The sequence below is a fragment of the Lolium rigidum genome, chromosome 6, assembly GCF_022539505.1.
Source record: "Lolium rigidum isolate FL_2022 chromosome 6, APGP_CSIRO_Lrig_0.1, whole genome shotgun sequence".
Classification (NCBI taxonomy): Eukaryota; Viridiplantae; Streptophyta; class Magnoliopsida; order Poales; family Poaceae; genus Lolium; species Lolium rigidum.
Window position 1 is genome coordinate 237,158,496 of NC_061513.1, and position 18,860 is coordinate 237,177,355.

Below are 18,860 nucleotides of genomic sequence, written 5' to 3' on the forward strand. Positions count from 1 at the left end.
TGAAACACCTGTAAGAGCTGTGACAGTCAAAAAAAAAACACCCAACCAACGGATTTTTCGCAGGCCATCTACATTGCCAGTTAAGGCTGCCAAGTGACAGACATCAGCATGACCCCTGATGAGACTTCCAAGTGCTTTATCATATTGCTTGGTGTAACTTGGTAGTCCTGACATTAGCTAATGCTTGATATATACCCGAAACAAGTAAAACTGCTAATTTGAATGATGCAAAAAAATCTGAAACACCTAGAGCTCATCTAATACCGCAATCAGAAATAAGTGCTGATGAAAAAACACCGCAACCACAATAGAGCCTAAGAAAGACATGTAATCTTACAGATAACAAACTTAAACAAGGTAGTGAACTGGCATCATACTGAAGAGCCTTAGGAAAGTAAAGGAAAGTAACATATCGACTCTGCATAAAAAGAGGTATGGTTCCAGGACTGGTCATACGAATGAAACCGACTAGCATAGTATACAAGGTGGTTTTGCATCTAAGGCAGAGGAAGAGTCACAGATTCACAATGAACAAAGTTGACATTCACTCAACTGAAGGTTCTTGGGCAGGAAGCTGTGAGTAGCATGGTACATAGACATAGTAGTGATGCCACTGAAATGCGTCTTCTATCGCATTGAGTTTCCCAGTGCTGATATTGTAAGAAAGAAGCTTCTTTGCCTTCTGATCACAGAGGAAAACGAGCTCTCGCTCCAAGTCAAGATCGACAACCCGATAATCGCAGTTCCAAAACCAATTGCCGTCACCTTCATTGCCACCATTGTCATAGTGAATAAAATCATCCCTTCCAAATGCATCTGTCATATTAAGCTGACACTTCACTGTCCAATTCGATAAATTATAAGCATAATCATCTAAATACCACACAATAATCGAGTGACCATCTTCATGTGGCAACACATAGTGTAAGATCCCTGAAGATTTGCCAAAGCAACCTCTGGTGAAGTTAGACACGTATGAAGCTTCAGGTGGCAAACTTATAGTCTGATGATAAGGTGGCACGCCATCACTCATTGCCCCCAGTCCTTCGAACGCCAAAACTTCATATCTAGTAGACACATACAACACTCCACTAATAAATAAGTGTGTTCTGGAACAAATATCTGTATTTAGATCCAAGGTATCATCGACAAGCCATTTGGATGTTTCAGACTGGAATATCTCAAGTTTGCTGGTACCAAGTATCAAACCGTGGTGGTGCATCAGATGAAAATTGAAGATGTAGAACTGCGGTGACCATGATGGATCGAACGCCAAAATAGTTACATAATGTGGGTCATCTGTTGTAGGATGAGTATCGGGAATTATCCTCCATTCTCGTGTTGCTGGGTTGCACACAATGAAGCGGCAAGCGTGTGGAGAACTATAGCGGCTCCTGTACTTACAAAGGACAAGACCATTGCAGCAGTCGAGGAATTCTAAATGTTCATAGTGTGGCACGTCTGCAAGAATTCCATCTATTTCCCCATCATCTTGGGATAGGCTAACAAGTGGGATAGCAGAATTATTGTGGCCTTGATACAGAAGTCCAGTGGTTACTTTTTTGGGCAGCTTCTTGCAGTAGTCTGGATCAGACGAAAAGGCAGACCAAGCCTTATAGGCACATTTGCAGCGGCAGAAGTCCTTGTACGTCAGGCGGGAGAGGATATCAACCACTATATCATCAGTTAACTTTGCAGCAGTGGCTTCCTTGTGAAAGTTCATGTCTTTATGTTAGCCTACTGTCACTGAAATGAAGATTTCACACTTATCAGTATCAAAAAGGGATGAAAAACAGTCGTGCTGGAACTTCTTTAAATCCGGAACAATTTATTTGACACACATTTTTATCCTAGTAGTAAATCAACTTATAGCCCCCATCACTTACTATCACTCATGTTCCTCGAGTTTCTCATATCTATCGTGACATTGCTTAGCTATTTATTAGATGAAAAATGGCGCTGACTTTGTTTTGCCCAAACCTATTGGGGGAACAAATCATTTCTGATTCTTGAAAGAACAAAGTTCGTCTTTAGATTAACAAACTTGGGTGTGGATTTCCGGAAGAAAAAATTGGGAAACCTATTTGATCTAATCCTGATTCTCTTACCAGATTTAGCCTTTCATTATTATTTCTGGTATTGCAAGTTCTTATGCTGACGAGCTGTATCAATCTTCTGCTTTTCCTGAGACTTCGAACTGAATCTGAATCAACACATTATGGTTTGGTTTAGAATGGAAATGCAACCGTGTAAAGCTCAGCTGATTTTCTCAAAAAAAAAACAAAAAAACATAGGTTAGTAATTTATTGGATAAGGTACTCATCTATTTAATACATTCCTACACAAGAAGAAGAACAATCCATAAACATGCGAAATAGGTTGCATGCATTAATCCGCCGGTAGCATCTGGCCTGACTAGTACAGTAACATACATTTTTCAGCTCAAAAATTTCTTATTATTGTATAAAAAATCTACCTCGAGCTATAATACAGAACCATAGACTGGTAGATCATATTAACCGTAGTGAAACGATCAAGCAAACCCCCAACACAAGAAAAATCAAGCGCGAAGAGAAAAGGAGTCATGGTGTCATCTAGGGGCTGCGTCTACTGCATGCGAGAAGAAACAAGCTCAGATCTGGAGGAAAATGGCAAGGGCACCATGCCCATGCGTGCCTAGAAGAGGAGGAATAGGACCAGGGACTGGGACTCACGATGCGGCTTGAATCCGGTTGCCCGTGATGAAGATAGGTCGCCGCCGGCGCCTGGGGAGGGGTCGACAGAGAAGGCAGGATACGAGCGGTTATCGCACTCTGTTTCCTCACGCCTCCTAGTACTTTCGTGCTCTCACGTTATTTTTAGGCAATCTCTCAAGTTTCTCTTTTTTATCCAACTAGTACAAATGCCCGTACTTTGCCACGGGTGCGAAGCATAAATGTATCAGGTGCCATTTTATTTTACAAATATAATCAGTTTTCACCTCATTTTATTTTACAAATGTAATCAGTTTTTACCTCACACCTCTTTATCCCAACTTTGTAACATCATGTCATACTCCTTCTCTACCCAAAATCAAGTTTTAATCATGCTTTAGTGCTTGCGTGGATAATTTCAGCAAATGAATCAACATGTGTAGTTCATTTTCTGTTATTTATACTCTATTGCTTGCCAGTTGTTAAATGATATAGCATCTTTACTGAAAAATGATCAATAACACAGAAATTGGTACATGGATCAACAAATTGGTGCAAAAACTGAAGTCACCAATTCATAATTATAAATATGATAAGCCACATTTATCAAGAGAGATGATACACATTTTTTCTTATAACTTGCTTAGCCTCCTGGAAGGGGCCCGATGTCTTTAGGCGAGCTTAAAAACTAACTCATCAAACGAAAAAGAGAAGAACCGCGCTGCAGTGCGACCGACGTAATGTAGTCCTGCAGCGTGAATGCATCCAAGCCACAACATCTTTCTCGTACTCTACCCATCTCTTCTACAGCCCTTGGCCTTGCATTTTACTCCTCCACCGAAGGCACCTCACCGCCCATTTATCTCTCTTGAGTTCTCCACATGCGTCGATCGATCTTCGTACCCCCGCTGTCATCTCCCGCCACATCTGGTCCGGATCCCACTGCACAACGATAATGTGTCCCTCAAAGGTCATCAAGGTGTCATCACAACGCAAAAACATATGGAAAGCAGGAAATTTGAAGTGTGTATCCTAGTAAGTGGAATCATATCATGCAGATTTGACGATTTGAAAAAGATTCCCAGGTAAGCGTTACATAGTTTACAAATTTAACAATATAATATGTAGATATATTGCATAGTTCTTGTTCTAGTGATTTTCCTGAATGACAGGGCCGCACAATTTGTTGAACAATAAAAATGCATGAATTAATATATGCCTTTACGTCCTATGGAGGATACATGATGATCAGTGTGAATAAGAAGAATGTCAAAATTAATCTACCCTTGTTCATCCATATTGATGATACAGAAATAAAGCATTTATGCATGATGAAAGATGATTAATGAACTAACAGTTAAAAGGTTCCCATATTATGTAGTATGTACATATAACATTTTTTCTTTGAAAGTGTTGAAAATTTCAAACTGAAGGTTCATCTTCAAGACAATATAAACGACTATAGTCGGGTAGCTATTAAAAATATAAACTAATATTAACAATCAGTAGGAAAGAATGTATGAATGGAATGGAAACTGGATATACTCCATGGTAAGTGTGAATGGCAATATCAACACGAGCAAATCTCAGGTTATCCCACTGAAGCACATCATTTCCTTCATCATCCATGAAACCTCCTTTTAGCTTGATACCGTAGCTTTGCCGGTCCATGCTCATGAGAACATTGAAGGATGATTGTGACATGGGACAGGGTATGAAGTCTTCAAATTGCAAAACCTACAATTAGGCATTTCACCATCCATCAGAAGCAATGAGACACGTGGAATAGTTGAGATGAGTTGTCTGCAGTACTCTTCCATATCATCTTCAGACATCACAAAAGAGGCTTGCTACAGTGGGTGTCTTCTTAGGTGTTCATAGAATTCTGCATCAGTAATGTATTCTCTTCATGTGAATAGCAATCAATCCAACCGATTACTAATGATCACATGCATAGCTTTCTCTAAACAGCAGGGAACAAAAGTATTGGCATTAAGTAACCTATATAAGGAGAACATGACGAAATAAATCTAACCGGATGAGATTGATTGGATTAGAAGACGAGAGGCGGTACCTAACCCAATGACAGGATGAGTTCTCAAGAGCAGGATGTGAAGCAGCATGGTCAACGTTCAATTGGATACATGACCGGCAAGAAATGACATCAGGTGAATTACAGAATCAAGCTAGAACTAATTGCCCTCTTTCTGACTACCGGTTACAGAGAGGTTTATTACTAACTAAGATTATGAACTTGAGAAGTGTCTGCATTTTTATAACAATTTGGAGAGACAAACGAACAATGATGATACCCCGCATGTTGTTGCGGAACATTGAAGAGAATTTTTTTTTTTGACAAAGGATGATCCGCGTTAAAACTTTCAACACGATGGTTATAAACCTATGATCAGCGAATATTTTTGGATAGTTGTAAACTGCATCAAAAATTCTGGATAGTTTTTGAAAGCTAGTAACGAAGTCTACAACAAAGCAAGTACAATATTTTCACAAGAAATCTGGAGAGAATCATCTATGTTGGTTATTCAATGGAAAAAGTTATAATAGTTGATATAGAATCAGAAACAAGAAATCTGGGCAGAATCATCTATTTAGTTGTCTTCAGCTTCATTTGCATGTTTTCTTTTTTGAGTAGAGAGAGCCTTTATATTATCATGGTACCACTCGAATTGATTTCACGTGTTACAAAATCCCAAGAGGGCAGATAGGTTGCTATTACGGGAAAAAAAACGCTTCGTCCGCTCCGCTCTCCCGCGGGCGGAGGGCGATCCCCACGACCTAGCGCCGCCAGGCCCAGTTTCCCTCTCTCCTCCCCTTCGCCGCCGTCGGCGCAGGCCGCCGGGCAAAGTCCCGCGCGGTGCCGGCGGCGGCGGACTCGCTCCTACCCGCGCGCGAGACGGGCGACGCGGGATCTCCCGGAGCTGGTGGCGGTGCACCTCGGTGGGCAAGGTTCCGGCGGCTGCTGCGCTCCTGCCGGGAGGCGGCGGCGCTGGGTGACGTGGCGGCGTCGGCGCAGCCTCTTGGCGGCGGGGCGGCATGGAGGTCAGCAGCGGCGCGGGCGGCGCGGTTCTGACCCAGATCTGGGCCTGCCTGGGCCCCATCTGGGCTTGGGCGGGCCAGATCTGGCATCCTAGGTCTGCTCCCGGCGGCTGGTGGAGACTCTCCTGCTGAGTGTGGCTACGACGGCGGCGCGTGGACTGCAGGAGAGGAAAAACTTTGAACAGGGGAGCGACAATCCGCGCTCCACCCAAGCTTTGGTCATGACCACTTCATCAGCTCCGGGCTTGGGGACGTCGGTGTCACGAATGAAGCTCCAGTAAGCGGAGATCATGCCCTCGTTCTGAAGCTCTCTGAGCTCCACATCAGTGGTTTCACAGGGCCACCATTGACCCCGTTCTCCTTCGCGGATCCGAGCTTTTGAAGCCCTCTTGTTTTCCGCTTCCTGCACCTTGGTTGCCATCCTTGCTTGACCTTCAAGTTCTTCTTGGAGTTCTTTGAGGGAAGGGATCCGGCCTGGAGTGGTGCTGGAAGATGCGGAAAATGGTTGAGCAAGCCGGATGTTGGAAACATATGGTGGTAGGAACGCAATGGGATCCGGGCAAATTGGTTCCACGGCACTGGGTTCCGGGTTACTCGGAGAACTACCAGTGCAGTGAGGAGAACCGTGAGGCATGCTTCCTGCTGCACCCATGCGAGCTAGTTTGAGTAACCGGAAAATCTATACTACAGCTACTTCTTCTTCTACAAGGCCGGCGCACGTACCGTCAATGGCGCGGTGACTCGACGGAGCTCCGGTGGAGTCGAGGTCGCCGGACGTGCGGGGAATCGCCTCGCGTGACCACGAATCGGCGGCGGACGGGATTTCCCGTTCAACTGTGGGAATCTTAGCACGAGGGGAGGCCTGGGCCGGCGATGCGTGAAGCTCACCGTGGCAAGGCTCGCCGGAGATGAGATCTAACGGGCGGCGCGGCGCGAGGAGGAAGACGAAGTGGTGAGATGCGGTGAAAGAATGAGGAATTACCGAGTCGCGGGGGTATTTATAGGCCACGCGCGGAGATTCGGGATTCGGATCCAATGGTGGAAACGGAACGGTCGCACCGTTGGATGAATGACACGTGTCTTAGGTCAAATGCGGTAAAACGACGTGGAGGTAACTTAACCATGCGCTCCCGAAATTTCCGGCTAAAGATTCGCATCTGCGAAAATTTCGCGCGGGAAAAAAGGAGGTTGTGTGCGGGAAAAACGGAATCTCCGTTGCGATACCTAATCTGAAGACGAAGGATTTCCGAGTGAATGGACCCGGAATCAAGTAGAATTTTTTGAAGCTCTTCAAGATTCTCTTCGGATCCGAGCTGAATGAAGTCGGAGGAATGATGAATCTCGGAGAACTTCGGGGGCTACTGTTGTGGGTATACTTTATGGGTATATCAACGGCATGGCCTAGATCCGGCAAGCCCGGGTGGCCCATAGATGGTGGTGAGGCATGTGGCCCATCGGGCGGCCCGATTGCTCGTAGATCCGGAAGGATGAAGTCCAGCCCAGGAACAGGAAGCCGGATCTCTACCGACCTACGAAGGAGGCCGGATCCGTGACGGCCCATGAAGTATCCGGATCCAGCACGTACTTGGAGGAAGGCGGATCCTTGACGTACACGGCAAGACATTGTACCGTAGTTAGGCAACTTGTATTCCGGCTAGGACTCTCCATGTAAACCCTAGATCCGTGCGCCTTTATAAGCCGGATCCCGGGAGCCCTAGAGGCACAACCACAACTCATTGTAACAACGCGAAAGCGCCCAGATAATTCCAGACAAGCAGCAGTAGGCCCTGTCATCGTGCAGGTGTTCCGAAGCTGGGTAACTCGCGTACCACCGTCCCGTGTGCACTCCGCCCTATGGCCCCTACTTCTTCTCCCCCTCGTGAGGATCCCTCCTCCGAGGTATCGTCGATTAGGCAACGACACTGCCGTACCGCCCATGCTTACAAATGAGACCTTGATGGGGTCGGACCGCGTCCATTTTTTTTTCGCGCATCCACCAAACCATTTCAACGAAGCGCCAAAACACCGGCGAAAATAGCTCGGGTTGCCGCCTCCAATTTTCAAATGTTCGAATTTCCCATCTTATCCTTTCATCAAAAACGTCCCCAGCGGTTCTTCTCTTATTCGGGCCAAGGCCAATCTCACCCCAGCCATTAAAACATACCACCGGCACAGGCGCCGAATCCCACATCTCTCACGCGTCACCCACCGAATCGGAGCATCTCGCCCGACGACGGCAGTGCACCACCGTCCCACCTCGCCACCACAGCCTCCTGACCAGCCGATGTAGTGTCCGAGAAGACGTTGTCAAGCAAGCCGGAGCCGCTTCCCCGACGAAGGCGCACACCGCACCATTTGTGCTCCACCGTAGCCGACGCCCACCACGCCGGATCCTGCTCAGGGACGCCGTCCACCTCCGCCGCTGCGTCGGATCTGCTTCCCGACTCCCTGGTCTACCGCACGGTGAAATGGGTAGACCCCGCGCCCAACCGGTCCACCGCGCGAAACCAAAGCGTAAAGCCGTCCACTCCCCATGCGAAGGTTGGTGTTTAGCCGCTTCCGTTGTGCATTTCATTTCCGAACATCAGTTTCGTGCGATGTGTTTTAGGGCTTGTTTGGTACTAGAGTTTTACTGGGATTAGCAGGGATAATCCACTCCAAACTTTAAATCCCCACTTATCCCCAATGCATGTTTGGTGCTAGAGTATGAGCGAGTTTAATCCCCACTTGTCCCTACTTTTCCGCAAAATTTAGTGTATTTTTTCAATCCCCAATACTCTACCCCTACCTAGTGGATTGGGGATGGGGTTTTGTGGGTATTGGGTGAATTCTGCTGTCACCCAATACTCTAGAGTATTATCCCCACTAATCCCCACTAAAACACTGGACAGAGATCAGGTGACATGCAATAGGCATGTCACCTGAGAACAGTGTTGTGACATGCGACCATGTTCTGATCGTTGGACTGAAAATGGAGGGCCAGATCAACATGAACAGTAGACGGTACAGGGAGAATCCACAGTGCATCGCTACAGGGACAAATCTACAGTGCATCGATACAGTACATCTGCTACAGGGTCATCTACAGTACATCACTACGGTGCTTGATCTTGTCTACTCATTTTCGATCCAACGGCCGAAAGTGCATGTTACGGCACTCGTTCATCGGTGACATGCCTATGGTATGACTCGTATTAGAAGTCAAGCCTGCAGAGTGATTAGTCGACATTATTAAACTGCATGTTTATAAATCTTGTAATCATCAATTGGCATGCACAGGGAAATCATTTATTTTTGATCTACGCTTTATTCCTTTTTGAGCTATCATCTACTTGCTACTACTAATTTGCCCTTCTACTTGCTCTACTCAAAGTTCCATGATAAATCTCGTTAGCATTTTTTTCTAATGCATGCTAAAGATACTGTAGTAGAGTACAAAGAGGGCCGGAGAGAAAATATAGGCATCACCAGTGAACAATCAAACACCTCTCCTGTCTCCATCGATAACAATCAATTTTCTTATTCAGAACTTGATCCTACTGAACAAGAGTCTGAGGGAGACTCGAGTAAAGAGGATGCCCTTGTCAAGCACCCTACTCCACCCCCCAAGGTGATTGCTCGCTCTTTTCATTGGCATTATTGTTGCATCTTCAATAACTGTGATGTATCTGTCCAACCCAGCCCAAGTTATAGCATTATCATCTGCTCAGTTAACACATAATAATAACATATGTTTCATCATGTCTTGGCTTGCTGTTCTTATGTTCCATAATCGTATCAAGCATGTATATGATTTTGTTGATTGAAGTACCGTTTATCTCTGGCAGGCATCAGGGACTTCACGTAAGGACGTTTCAAATACCAACAAGGTGAAGAACATAGTTCAACAGGAAGATCAATATCTGACAGCTCACCTAAAAATAAAAAGGGTTCAAGCTGGTCATGTCGGATCACAAACAAATGCAAGTGAACAGGGTAAAAACAAGGTCTCGGACTCGAGTCACTCTAATCTAGTTGAAAGTGATGACCAGGCAAAAAAATATTGTAATGCGAAACACCAACATAAAAAGCTTCGACCTAACCCCACATCGGTTGGTCTAAAAGCCGTAGACGGAGCAAATACCAAACCACATGTTCCCCGACCACCGTTGCCAATCCAGTTACCCAAGAACAATTCACAGCAGACCCAGTTTCAACAGCAGGTTCTCAACACCTAACTAATCACGATCGCCCGCTGACATTTAGTCCTGCCAGAGACAACTTCTTCCTTAAAGATGATGGTGGGGCCGAATTAGGTACGTGTTCCCTTACATGCTCCGTTACATAAATACCTTGATAGCTTGATGTAATGCTTAAATTTGCAGTTCCACCACGACCAAGAAAACGAAGGGGGCCAACGACTTTGAAATCACTTAAAAATAAGATTGCCCGAATGGGAACAAGATTTCCCATCACATCAGTTATAGCAGGTATCAGAAGGCCACTCGATCCACAAGAATCATCTAATATAGCATCGATCACAGGCGTTTTTGTCAGGACTCAAATTCCTATCTTTCCATCATGGAAACAACACGTAAACACCCCTTCCCATTTTGAAGGTTTACTACACATGTTACATGTAAGTCATTTTCGTAAACAATACCATGTTGCTCGTTCACATTCCCTCTAGCTTTCTGTTGGCTAGCTATCTAACACATGAACGGTTCCCATTGTTGTAAACAGACATGTCTTGGGTTTGATGATGACATGAAGAATGTAATCACTGTTATCAGGAGCATATTCTCTTCGGCGTTGCGCCAGGAGCGCCATAGGCTAAAGATGAGATACTTTGCTGGGAGGACTCCTAGCGATATTCCAACAACCTCTCCTATACTACAGATGACTGATGATCAATGGTGTGATCTTGTTGAGTATTGGTCTGCTCAAAAGAATTTGGTATGTTCTGTGAAGATAGTGAGACAAGATCACATTACTGATTCCTTTTTAAGCATGTGTCTCACAAGTCTTCATTTGTAGTTCATCGCTCGAAGTAACATGCATGCTCGTAATAATGTACGTTTACAACAGCGTACAGGATCTCGTAGCTTGATTGGACACCTCTACTGTATGGTAAGGAATGTTATCTGTACAACTATATTTAAATTAGTAAATCATTTAGAATTTATAGATGCACAATATACATCGTAAATTGATGTCTTTGTTTTATTTATATTTTTTTGAAAACTTTCAATTGTCGCATGTCGGCATGTGACGTGGTTGTGAAACTAATTTATATTTTCTCTTGCGAAAATATCAGAAGGCAAGGCAAGCATATTGTGAGAGTACAGACAGAGAGATGAGTCTACTTGAGCAATTCAAGGTGTGCCAGACGAGCAGAAATGGTTTGACTGGACATTTTGCACATAGTGTTATTGTAAGTATTCTCTACTAATGTCAGTTATGGTTTTCAATTGTATGCAGAAATATCTTGTCATATTTGTCAAGCTTCATGCACTAGCCAACACAACCAAATGTCCGAACTGGTGGAAAGGGCTAGTACAATTCACTTATATACTTCTCAGCAATATCATGCACATTAAGAATTCTACACATGGATCCATGCATATTTTTATAGTCCTGCTATTACGTGTTAGCAATAGAAGACATGTCAATATGATGTAACATGCTCTTACTAAAATGTATATGCGGTAATCAGCCATGCCGGCTTGTAGGATTATTAGAGGTAGTTCATACACATGTCTTCACATTATAATCTCTTCTCTTACACATGTGTAACAACTGAAAACTCCTCGGTCTGACATGAAAGTGGAGCTGGCAAAACCAAAGAAAGATGGTATAGAAAAAACCCAGGAAGAATGTCTGAATTCATTTTCCAAGGTACTACAATGTCATGGTATAGCCAACAACACATTCCTGCGTAATGCTGGGTTCACAACTAATTTGTCGAGGTCCAAGTCCAAGTCAAAGCCCAAGCGCAGGTTGAGTTCCAAGTCATTGTCTTTTTATGTTCTCGAGGAACTACTCAAAGAGGAACGAGCAATAGTGGCTGCACAAAGAGTAGTCATCCACCGTATAACTGCAGGATTAGAAGCAAGTCAAGCCCACCCGGGCAACATCCTGAGAAAGTGTGGGAGATGCTGAATACCACAGTGAACACTGACAGTCAAAGGTGTCCCTTGGTTGTGTGAAAGGGTTTGTGATGCTGAACTATTTTGTTGGTGCTTCTATCTGCACTTGTGTAGCGACCCAGAAAAGTACCCCTATTAGATTTGTTTGTTATTTTCCTTTTGTGCATAATCATGGCATCATGCATATTTTTGAACTCCAAAATTATTTTTATTAAACCCTATTTTATTGATAAAGCTATTCTCCTCTTTTTCTTCCAAATAATAGACCTCCTATCCCTGCTTAATTTCTAGCCTAAAAACTATTTGTAAATGTTTTAAAACAAAACAGCATAATAAAACAGCAAAATGTTTAAAGAAAAAAAAAGGGAGGAGACCTCCCACCGGCCAGGCCTTGCACCGGCCCAGCTTCCGGCCCATCTCGGCCTCTCCACCGAAACCCTAGCTCCACCAAACCCTCCCCTGGAAATCTTGCAGCTGCCCCCCCTCTCTTTCTTTCCTAAACGCGATCGGGTCCTCCCACCTCTCTGCCTCGACCCCGACCGAACCCCAGCCCGAGCGAGGCGCTCGTTCCTCCTCTCCCGACCACGGCAGCCTCGCCCTGAACACCGCGCGCCCCCGTCCCCGCCGCCGGGCTCGCCTCCAGCCGACGCCAACCGCCCCCTCGCGCCTCTTCTCTGTAAGCTCCGGACGCCCCGCTCCGTCACCAGCACGAGCGCAGGCCGCCGCCGCCTCGATCCCTTGCAGAAGAGCGCCGCCAAGACCGTCTTCTGCGCCGTCCTCTGCCTCCACGCTCAGGCCCGCGCGCCCCCGCCTCGGTAGCCTGCAGCAACGCGCCGCTGCGAGCCGCCTCCTCCCCCCTGCCACGGACGTCCTCAACGCCAAGGTCTGCGGCCAGGCCACCTCTTCTCGTGCTCGTCCCCGACCCTGCGCGTCTGCGTCCTCCTCGCGTGAGCACCGCCCGGCCGTCGCTCACGTCCACGCCAAGGCCGCGCTATCGGAGCGTCTCCTCGACCTCGGGCACGAGCTCTGCCCGTCTCCATGAAGCTCCGCCCCGTCCCCATCGCTCTGTCCCACGTGCTCGTGCACCTCCTGCTTGACCTCGCGTGGAGCGCTCGATCCCGGGTGCCTCTCGCATCCCCAAGTTGCTGCCAAGATCATCACGTCGCCAAGTGCTTCTTCGCCGATGTGTTTTCCATCGCTTTGAGATCATCGTGTGTGAGCCTGTGCAGCAGCAGCTGCACATGACTTCATGTGTGTTCGCCTGCGAGCATGCCTCCGTCCCAACGTCAAGTTGGCTTGTATGTGCCCCTCGCGGTGCTCCATTTCTTTAGTTTCTGGTTGTATCCCGTGGCAGATTACGAAGCAATCAGCGTTGATGTATGTTCCTTTGATCTACCTCAGGCATATGTGCTCCGACCGCTTTCCCAATGCAACGGATGCTCCTCGGCCGACGGCTACAGCTAAACCTAAGAACCTGCGTTTCGCTTGCCCGATGTCTGCTTAAGTCCAAGATGAGGACCGAACATCAAGACCTTCGTCATGGAACCTCAAGGCCTCCCTCTCGGATCCGAAGTTCTTCGAACCGGCTTCATCTCCTTCCTCTTTAATCCGGCGACCACCTTGTTCCGATACCGTGAGACACAAACCCAAGCAAACCTATTTTATAAATGTTCCATATAACTTGTTGCATTTCTTATCATGTGCATCTATCGTGTGCATTAACATCATCCATACATGTCGCATCATGCATTTTGTGGTTGTTCGGGTTGATAGCGATTCACCTAATACTTAAATATGGAATTGTGCGGGATTGCTTATCTCTTATCCCGGTTCCATTTAAATTTGCGTAGCTCACCCATGCCATGTTTTTGCCATGCTAATCCACATTTAGTATGCGGGGTAGATAAATAATTTGAACCTAATATTTAAATGTCGGGATTCCGATTCCTCTTAATATGGATAAGTTGCATCGCATCATGTTTGCCATGCCATGCATATCATATCATATCATGATCATGTCGATTCTTTTGCCGTAGTAGTAAGTTGTGCACCCGATGTTTGTTCCAGTGCTTTGCTTCTTCACGGATAGGCCGTTGAGTTGATGCGAGCTACGCCAAGTTCTCCGGATGTCCCTCGGCAAGCTTTAACAGGCAAGCATTTCCCCTATACTCATGTCCCTGCAGGAGTCGCTCACCTATTTTATTTTGCCTTCTCCCTCATGCTATCCTTAAGTTGCGTTCTTGTCACGTGTCCCTTCCACTTGTTACCTCAAGCAGCCTATATTGACTCCACCAACCACCTACAGCTATTGTTTGGTTATCGGGTCTGCCTTGCGAGTCGTAGTGCATGCTAGTGCTGTTTTATCTCGTTACCGTTGTTGTTATCTTATCGGGATATGTTGGGTTGTTGGGAGGTTATCACATGCTATATCAGTTGTTGGAGATACACATGCTTTACTTATTTGTTAACAACTAAAATTGCAAGCACAGGCATCTGTGAGCCCCTTTGCGAAAGCATCGGAACTTTGACTCGCTAATGTCCCCTAGGACCCGAGTTCTTGTTATCTGTTCCGAGAATGAGCGCTCTACCCATGCGTGGGGATTCACTGGGACCCCCTCACCCATTACATTTTCTCAAGTCAGTTGAAAAGGGGGCCACAACCTTGGTTTTATTTGGTGCACGCATATTTATTACTGTTGCCTTCGGGTGTTTACTTCCTGTTGCCTTCGGGTGGTTTATTTCTGTACTGCACTGCATAATTGCTAGACGACTTATCTAGTGCTTGGCCGTTAGTGCCCGCCTAGACGCCTACGTAACCTCTGGGTCCGTCTCGGAGTACGGCCGGACTTCGTCACGGGTAGCTTAGTTGGGTGGCCCCCCTAGACTTTCTTGTTGAACTGGGAACGGTCTTGTTGTGAGACATCGCCTGGAAGAAGCGGGTCGAGCATGCGTATGGTTACATTTGGGCAACCCCTGCAGGGTGTACATCTTATCGATAAGCCGTGTCCGCGGTTATGGACGACTTGGAATTGTATAGCTTGATCATAGAACAACTTACACCGTTATCTTGTTGTTAATAATCTGATAATAACTTGCGTAGTAATATAGCATTAGTACAACCGATACCTAATAAAACTTGTCCACCGTTGAGTGCCTTTTACATTGCCTCTTCGCAATTGTTGAAGGGGATATGTGTATTTGGCTGGGTTATGTTTGTGTAGTAGTTTATCTGTTACCTTATGCGCTCTCTCACCTTCTCTGATTAGACGAATGTTGTAGAGTGTCTCTATAGGTTTTTTTTAATGCTTGCGCGTTGCCGCTTAACCCCACCATATTGCCTATGACGTTCCTCTTGCATCCTCTAAGTCCCCTGCGTGCCTCAAGTACAAAGGACGACTGGTTGACGAATGCTTATACGTCTTGAAGTCTTGTTAAGTACGAACCCGTACTTATTGCTGCTTCTACGGGATATAACCGGGCAGGTATGAAGATATGTTCGATCAAGACGACGTTAGCAAGGTTACCCTTCCGGCTTGGCCTGGGCAGGGTTATGGACGCCACTGGTTATCTTCAGGACTCTTAGTCCAATTTGTATCTTGTCCGTACTCGGACGCTTTCGATTTTCTGTATGATTTGGATCTTTGTACTGTATATTTGTATCTTGACTCGTTGGAGTCGTTGTTGTAATATATGTATCTTGTGGGCTCTATTGTAATCCTGTTGTAATGTTACCGCTCGTGTTAATTCCTCTGGCATCACGTGTGTGATTCGTTGCGCACGTCGTGTCGGAGGGCGTCTCTGAATCGATATCGTGCGGATTTTGGCGGGATCGCTGGAATCCTCATGGTACCGGTTCCGGGGCGTCACAAGTTGGTATCAGAGCTCAGGTTGACGGTACCACACTAGTCCAGCCTTTAGGATAACCTTGCCAATGGACGTTGTGTCTAGTGTCAAAACTATTTTCTGAAAATTCGTTGGATAGATCTGATTAGTTCTGATTTTTCTTCTTATCCCTATTCTTTCTCCTCTTACCTTGGCGAGTTTTGAGTCTTCTCTCTTATCAGCTTCTCCGAGTCTTAGGTTCCGACGTGGGTTGGACGATCTTTGCCTTATCCTAATAGGTCCGATCTTCGAAGGATCCGACAGAAGCGCATCGATCACCATCGACAGCGGAACAACGACTTCTTGTTAGTGGTGTCGAGGAGATCGACACGTCGCCTGAAGATCTGATAGTTCGCCTCTCTTCCCGCCCTACCTGGACGTGGAATCTCGGGGCGAGATTCCTTGTTAGTGGTGTCGATTGTAGCGACCCAGAAAAGTACCCCTATTAGATTTGTTTGTTATTTTCCTTTTGTGCATAATCATGGCATCATGCATATTTTTGAACTCCAAAATTATTATTATTAAACCCTATTTTATTGATCAAGCTATTCTCCTCTTTTTCTTCCAAATAATAGACCTCCTATCCCTGCTTAATTTCTAGCCTAAAAACTATTTGTAAATGTTTTAAAACAAAACAGCATAATAAAACAGCAAAATGTTTAAAGAAAAAAAAAAGGGAGGAGACCTCCCACCGGCCAGGCCTTGCACCGGCCCAGCTTCCGGCCCATCCCGGCCTCTCCACCGAAACCCTAGCTCCACCAAACCCTCCCCTGGAAATCTTGCAGCCGCCCCCCTCTCTTTCTTTCCTAAACGCGATCGGGTCCTCCCACCTCTCTGCCTCGACCCCGACCGAACCCCAGCCCGAGCGAGGCGCTCGTTCCTCCTCTCCCGACCACGGCAGCCTCGCCCTGAACACCGCGCGCCCCCGTCCCCGCCGCCGGGCTCGCCTCCAGCCGACGCCAACCGCCCCCTCGCGCCTCTTCTCTGTAAGCTCCGGACGCCCCGCTCCGTCACCAGCACGAGCGCAGGCCGCCGCCGCCTCGATCCCTTGCAGAAGAGCGCCGCCAAGACCGTCTTCTGCGCCGTCCTCCGCCTCCACGCTCAGGCCCGCGCGCCCCCGCCTCGGTAGCCTGCAGCAATGCGCCGCTGCGAGCCGCCTCCTCCCCCCTGCCACGGACGTCCTCAACGCCAAGGTCTGCGGCCAGGCCACCTCTTCTCGTGCTCGTCCCCGACCTTGCGCGTCTGCGTCCTCCTCGCGTGAGCACCGCCCGGCCGTCGCTCATGTCCACGCCAAGGCCGCGCTATCGGAGCGTCTCCTCGACCTCGGGCACGAGCTCTGCCCGTCGCCATGAAGCTCCGCCCCGTCCCCATCGCTCTGTCCCACGTGCTCGTGCACCTCCTGCTTGACCTCGCGTGGAGCGCTCGATCCCGGGTGCCTCTGCATCCCCAAGTTGCTGCCAAGATCATCACGTCGCCAAGTGCTTCTTCGCCGATGTGTTTTCCATCGCTTTGAGATCATCGTGTGTGAGCCTGTGCAGCAGCAGCTGCACATGACTTCATGTGTGTTCGCCTGCGAGCATGCCTCCGTCCCAACGTCAAGTTGGCTTGTATGTGCCCCTCGCGGTGCTCCATTTCTTTAGTTTCTGGTTGTATCCCGTGGCAGATTACGAAGCAATCAGCGTTGATGTATGTTCCTTTGATCTACCTCAGGCATATGTGCTCTGACTGCTTTCCCAATGCAACAGATGCTCCTCGGCCGACAGCTACAGCTTAAACCTAAGAACCGGCGTTTCGCTTGCCCGATGCTGCTTAAGTCCAAGATGAGGACCGAACATCAAGACCTTCGTCATGGAACCTCAAGGCCTCCCTCTCGGATCCGAAGTTCTTCGAACCGGCTTCATCTCCTTCCTCTTTAATCCGGCGACCCCCCTTGTTCCGATGCCGTGAGACCCATACCCTAACCAAACCTATTTTATAAATGTTCCATATAACTTGTTGCGTCTCTTATCATGTGCATCTATCGTGTGCATCAATATCATCCATACATGTCGCATCGTGCATCTTGTGGTTGTTCGGGTTGATAGCGATTCACCTAATACTTAAATATGGAATTGTGCGGGATTGCTTATCTCTTATCCCGGTCCATTTAAATTTGCGTAGCTCACCCATGCCATGTTTTTGCCATGCTAATCCACATTTAGTATGCGGGGTAGATAAATAATTTGAACCTAATATTTAAATGTCGGGATTCCGATTCCTCTTAATATGGATAAGTTGCATCGCATCATGTTTGCCATGCCATGCATATCATATCATATCATGATCATGTCGATTCTTTTGCCGTAGTAGTAAGTTGTGCACCCGATGTTTGTTCCAGTGCTTTGCTTCTTCACGGATAGGCCGTTGAGTTGATGCGAGCTACGCCAAGTTCTCCGGATGTCCCTCGGCAAGCTTTAACGGGCAAGCATTTCCCCTATACTCCTGTCCCTGCAGGAGTCGCTCACCTATTTTATTTTGCCTTCTCCCTCATGCTATCCTTAAGTTGCGTTCTTGTCACGTGTCCCTTCCACTTGTTACCTCAAGCAGCCTATATTGACTCCACCAACCACCTACAGCTATTGTTTGGTTATCGGGTCTGCCTTGCGAGTCGTAGTGCATGCTAGTGCTGTTTTATCTCGTTACCGTTGTTGTTATCTTATCGGGATATGTTGGGTTGTTGGGAGGTTATCACATGCTATATCAGTTGTTGGAGATACACATGCTTTACTTATTTGTTAACAACTAAAATTGCAAGTAGAGGCATCTGTGAGCCCCTTTGCGAAAGCATCGGAACTTTGACTCGCTAATGTCCCCTAGGACCCGAGTTCTTGTTATTTGTTCCGAGAATGAGCGCTCTACCCATGCGTGGGGATTCACTGGGACCCCCCTCACCCATTACCTTTTCTCAAGTTAGTTGAAAAGGGGGCCACAACCTTGGTTTTATTTGGTGCACGCATATTTATTACTGTTGCCTTCGGGTGTTTACTTCCTGTTGCCTTCGGGTGGTTTATTTCTGTACTCGCACTCGCATAATTGCTAGACGACTTATCTAGTGCTTGGC

The 18,860-nt window shown here is 46.9% G+C and overlaps 1 protein-coding gene across 1 annotated transcript; it reads right to left on the bottom strand.

The window, feature by feature from the left end:
- Positions 1–315: 315 nt before the first annotated feature.
- LOC124666544 (F-box protein At5g07610-like) lies at positions 316–2,820 on the bottom strand. The gene is made up of 2 exons (XM_047203887.1): positions 2,715–2,820; positions 316–1,746 (listed from the first exon to the last, which is right to left on the bottom strand). The coding sequence occupies exon 2, from the start codon at positions 1,721–1,723 to the stop codon at positions 545–547; it is 1,179 nt and encodes a 392-aa protein (XP_047059843.1). The 5' UTR covers positions 1,724–1,746; positions 2,715–2,820; the 3' UTR covers positions 316–544.
- Between the last annotated feature and the right edge of the window lie 16,040 nt (positions 2,821–18,860).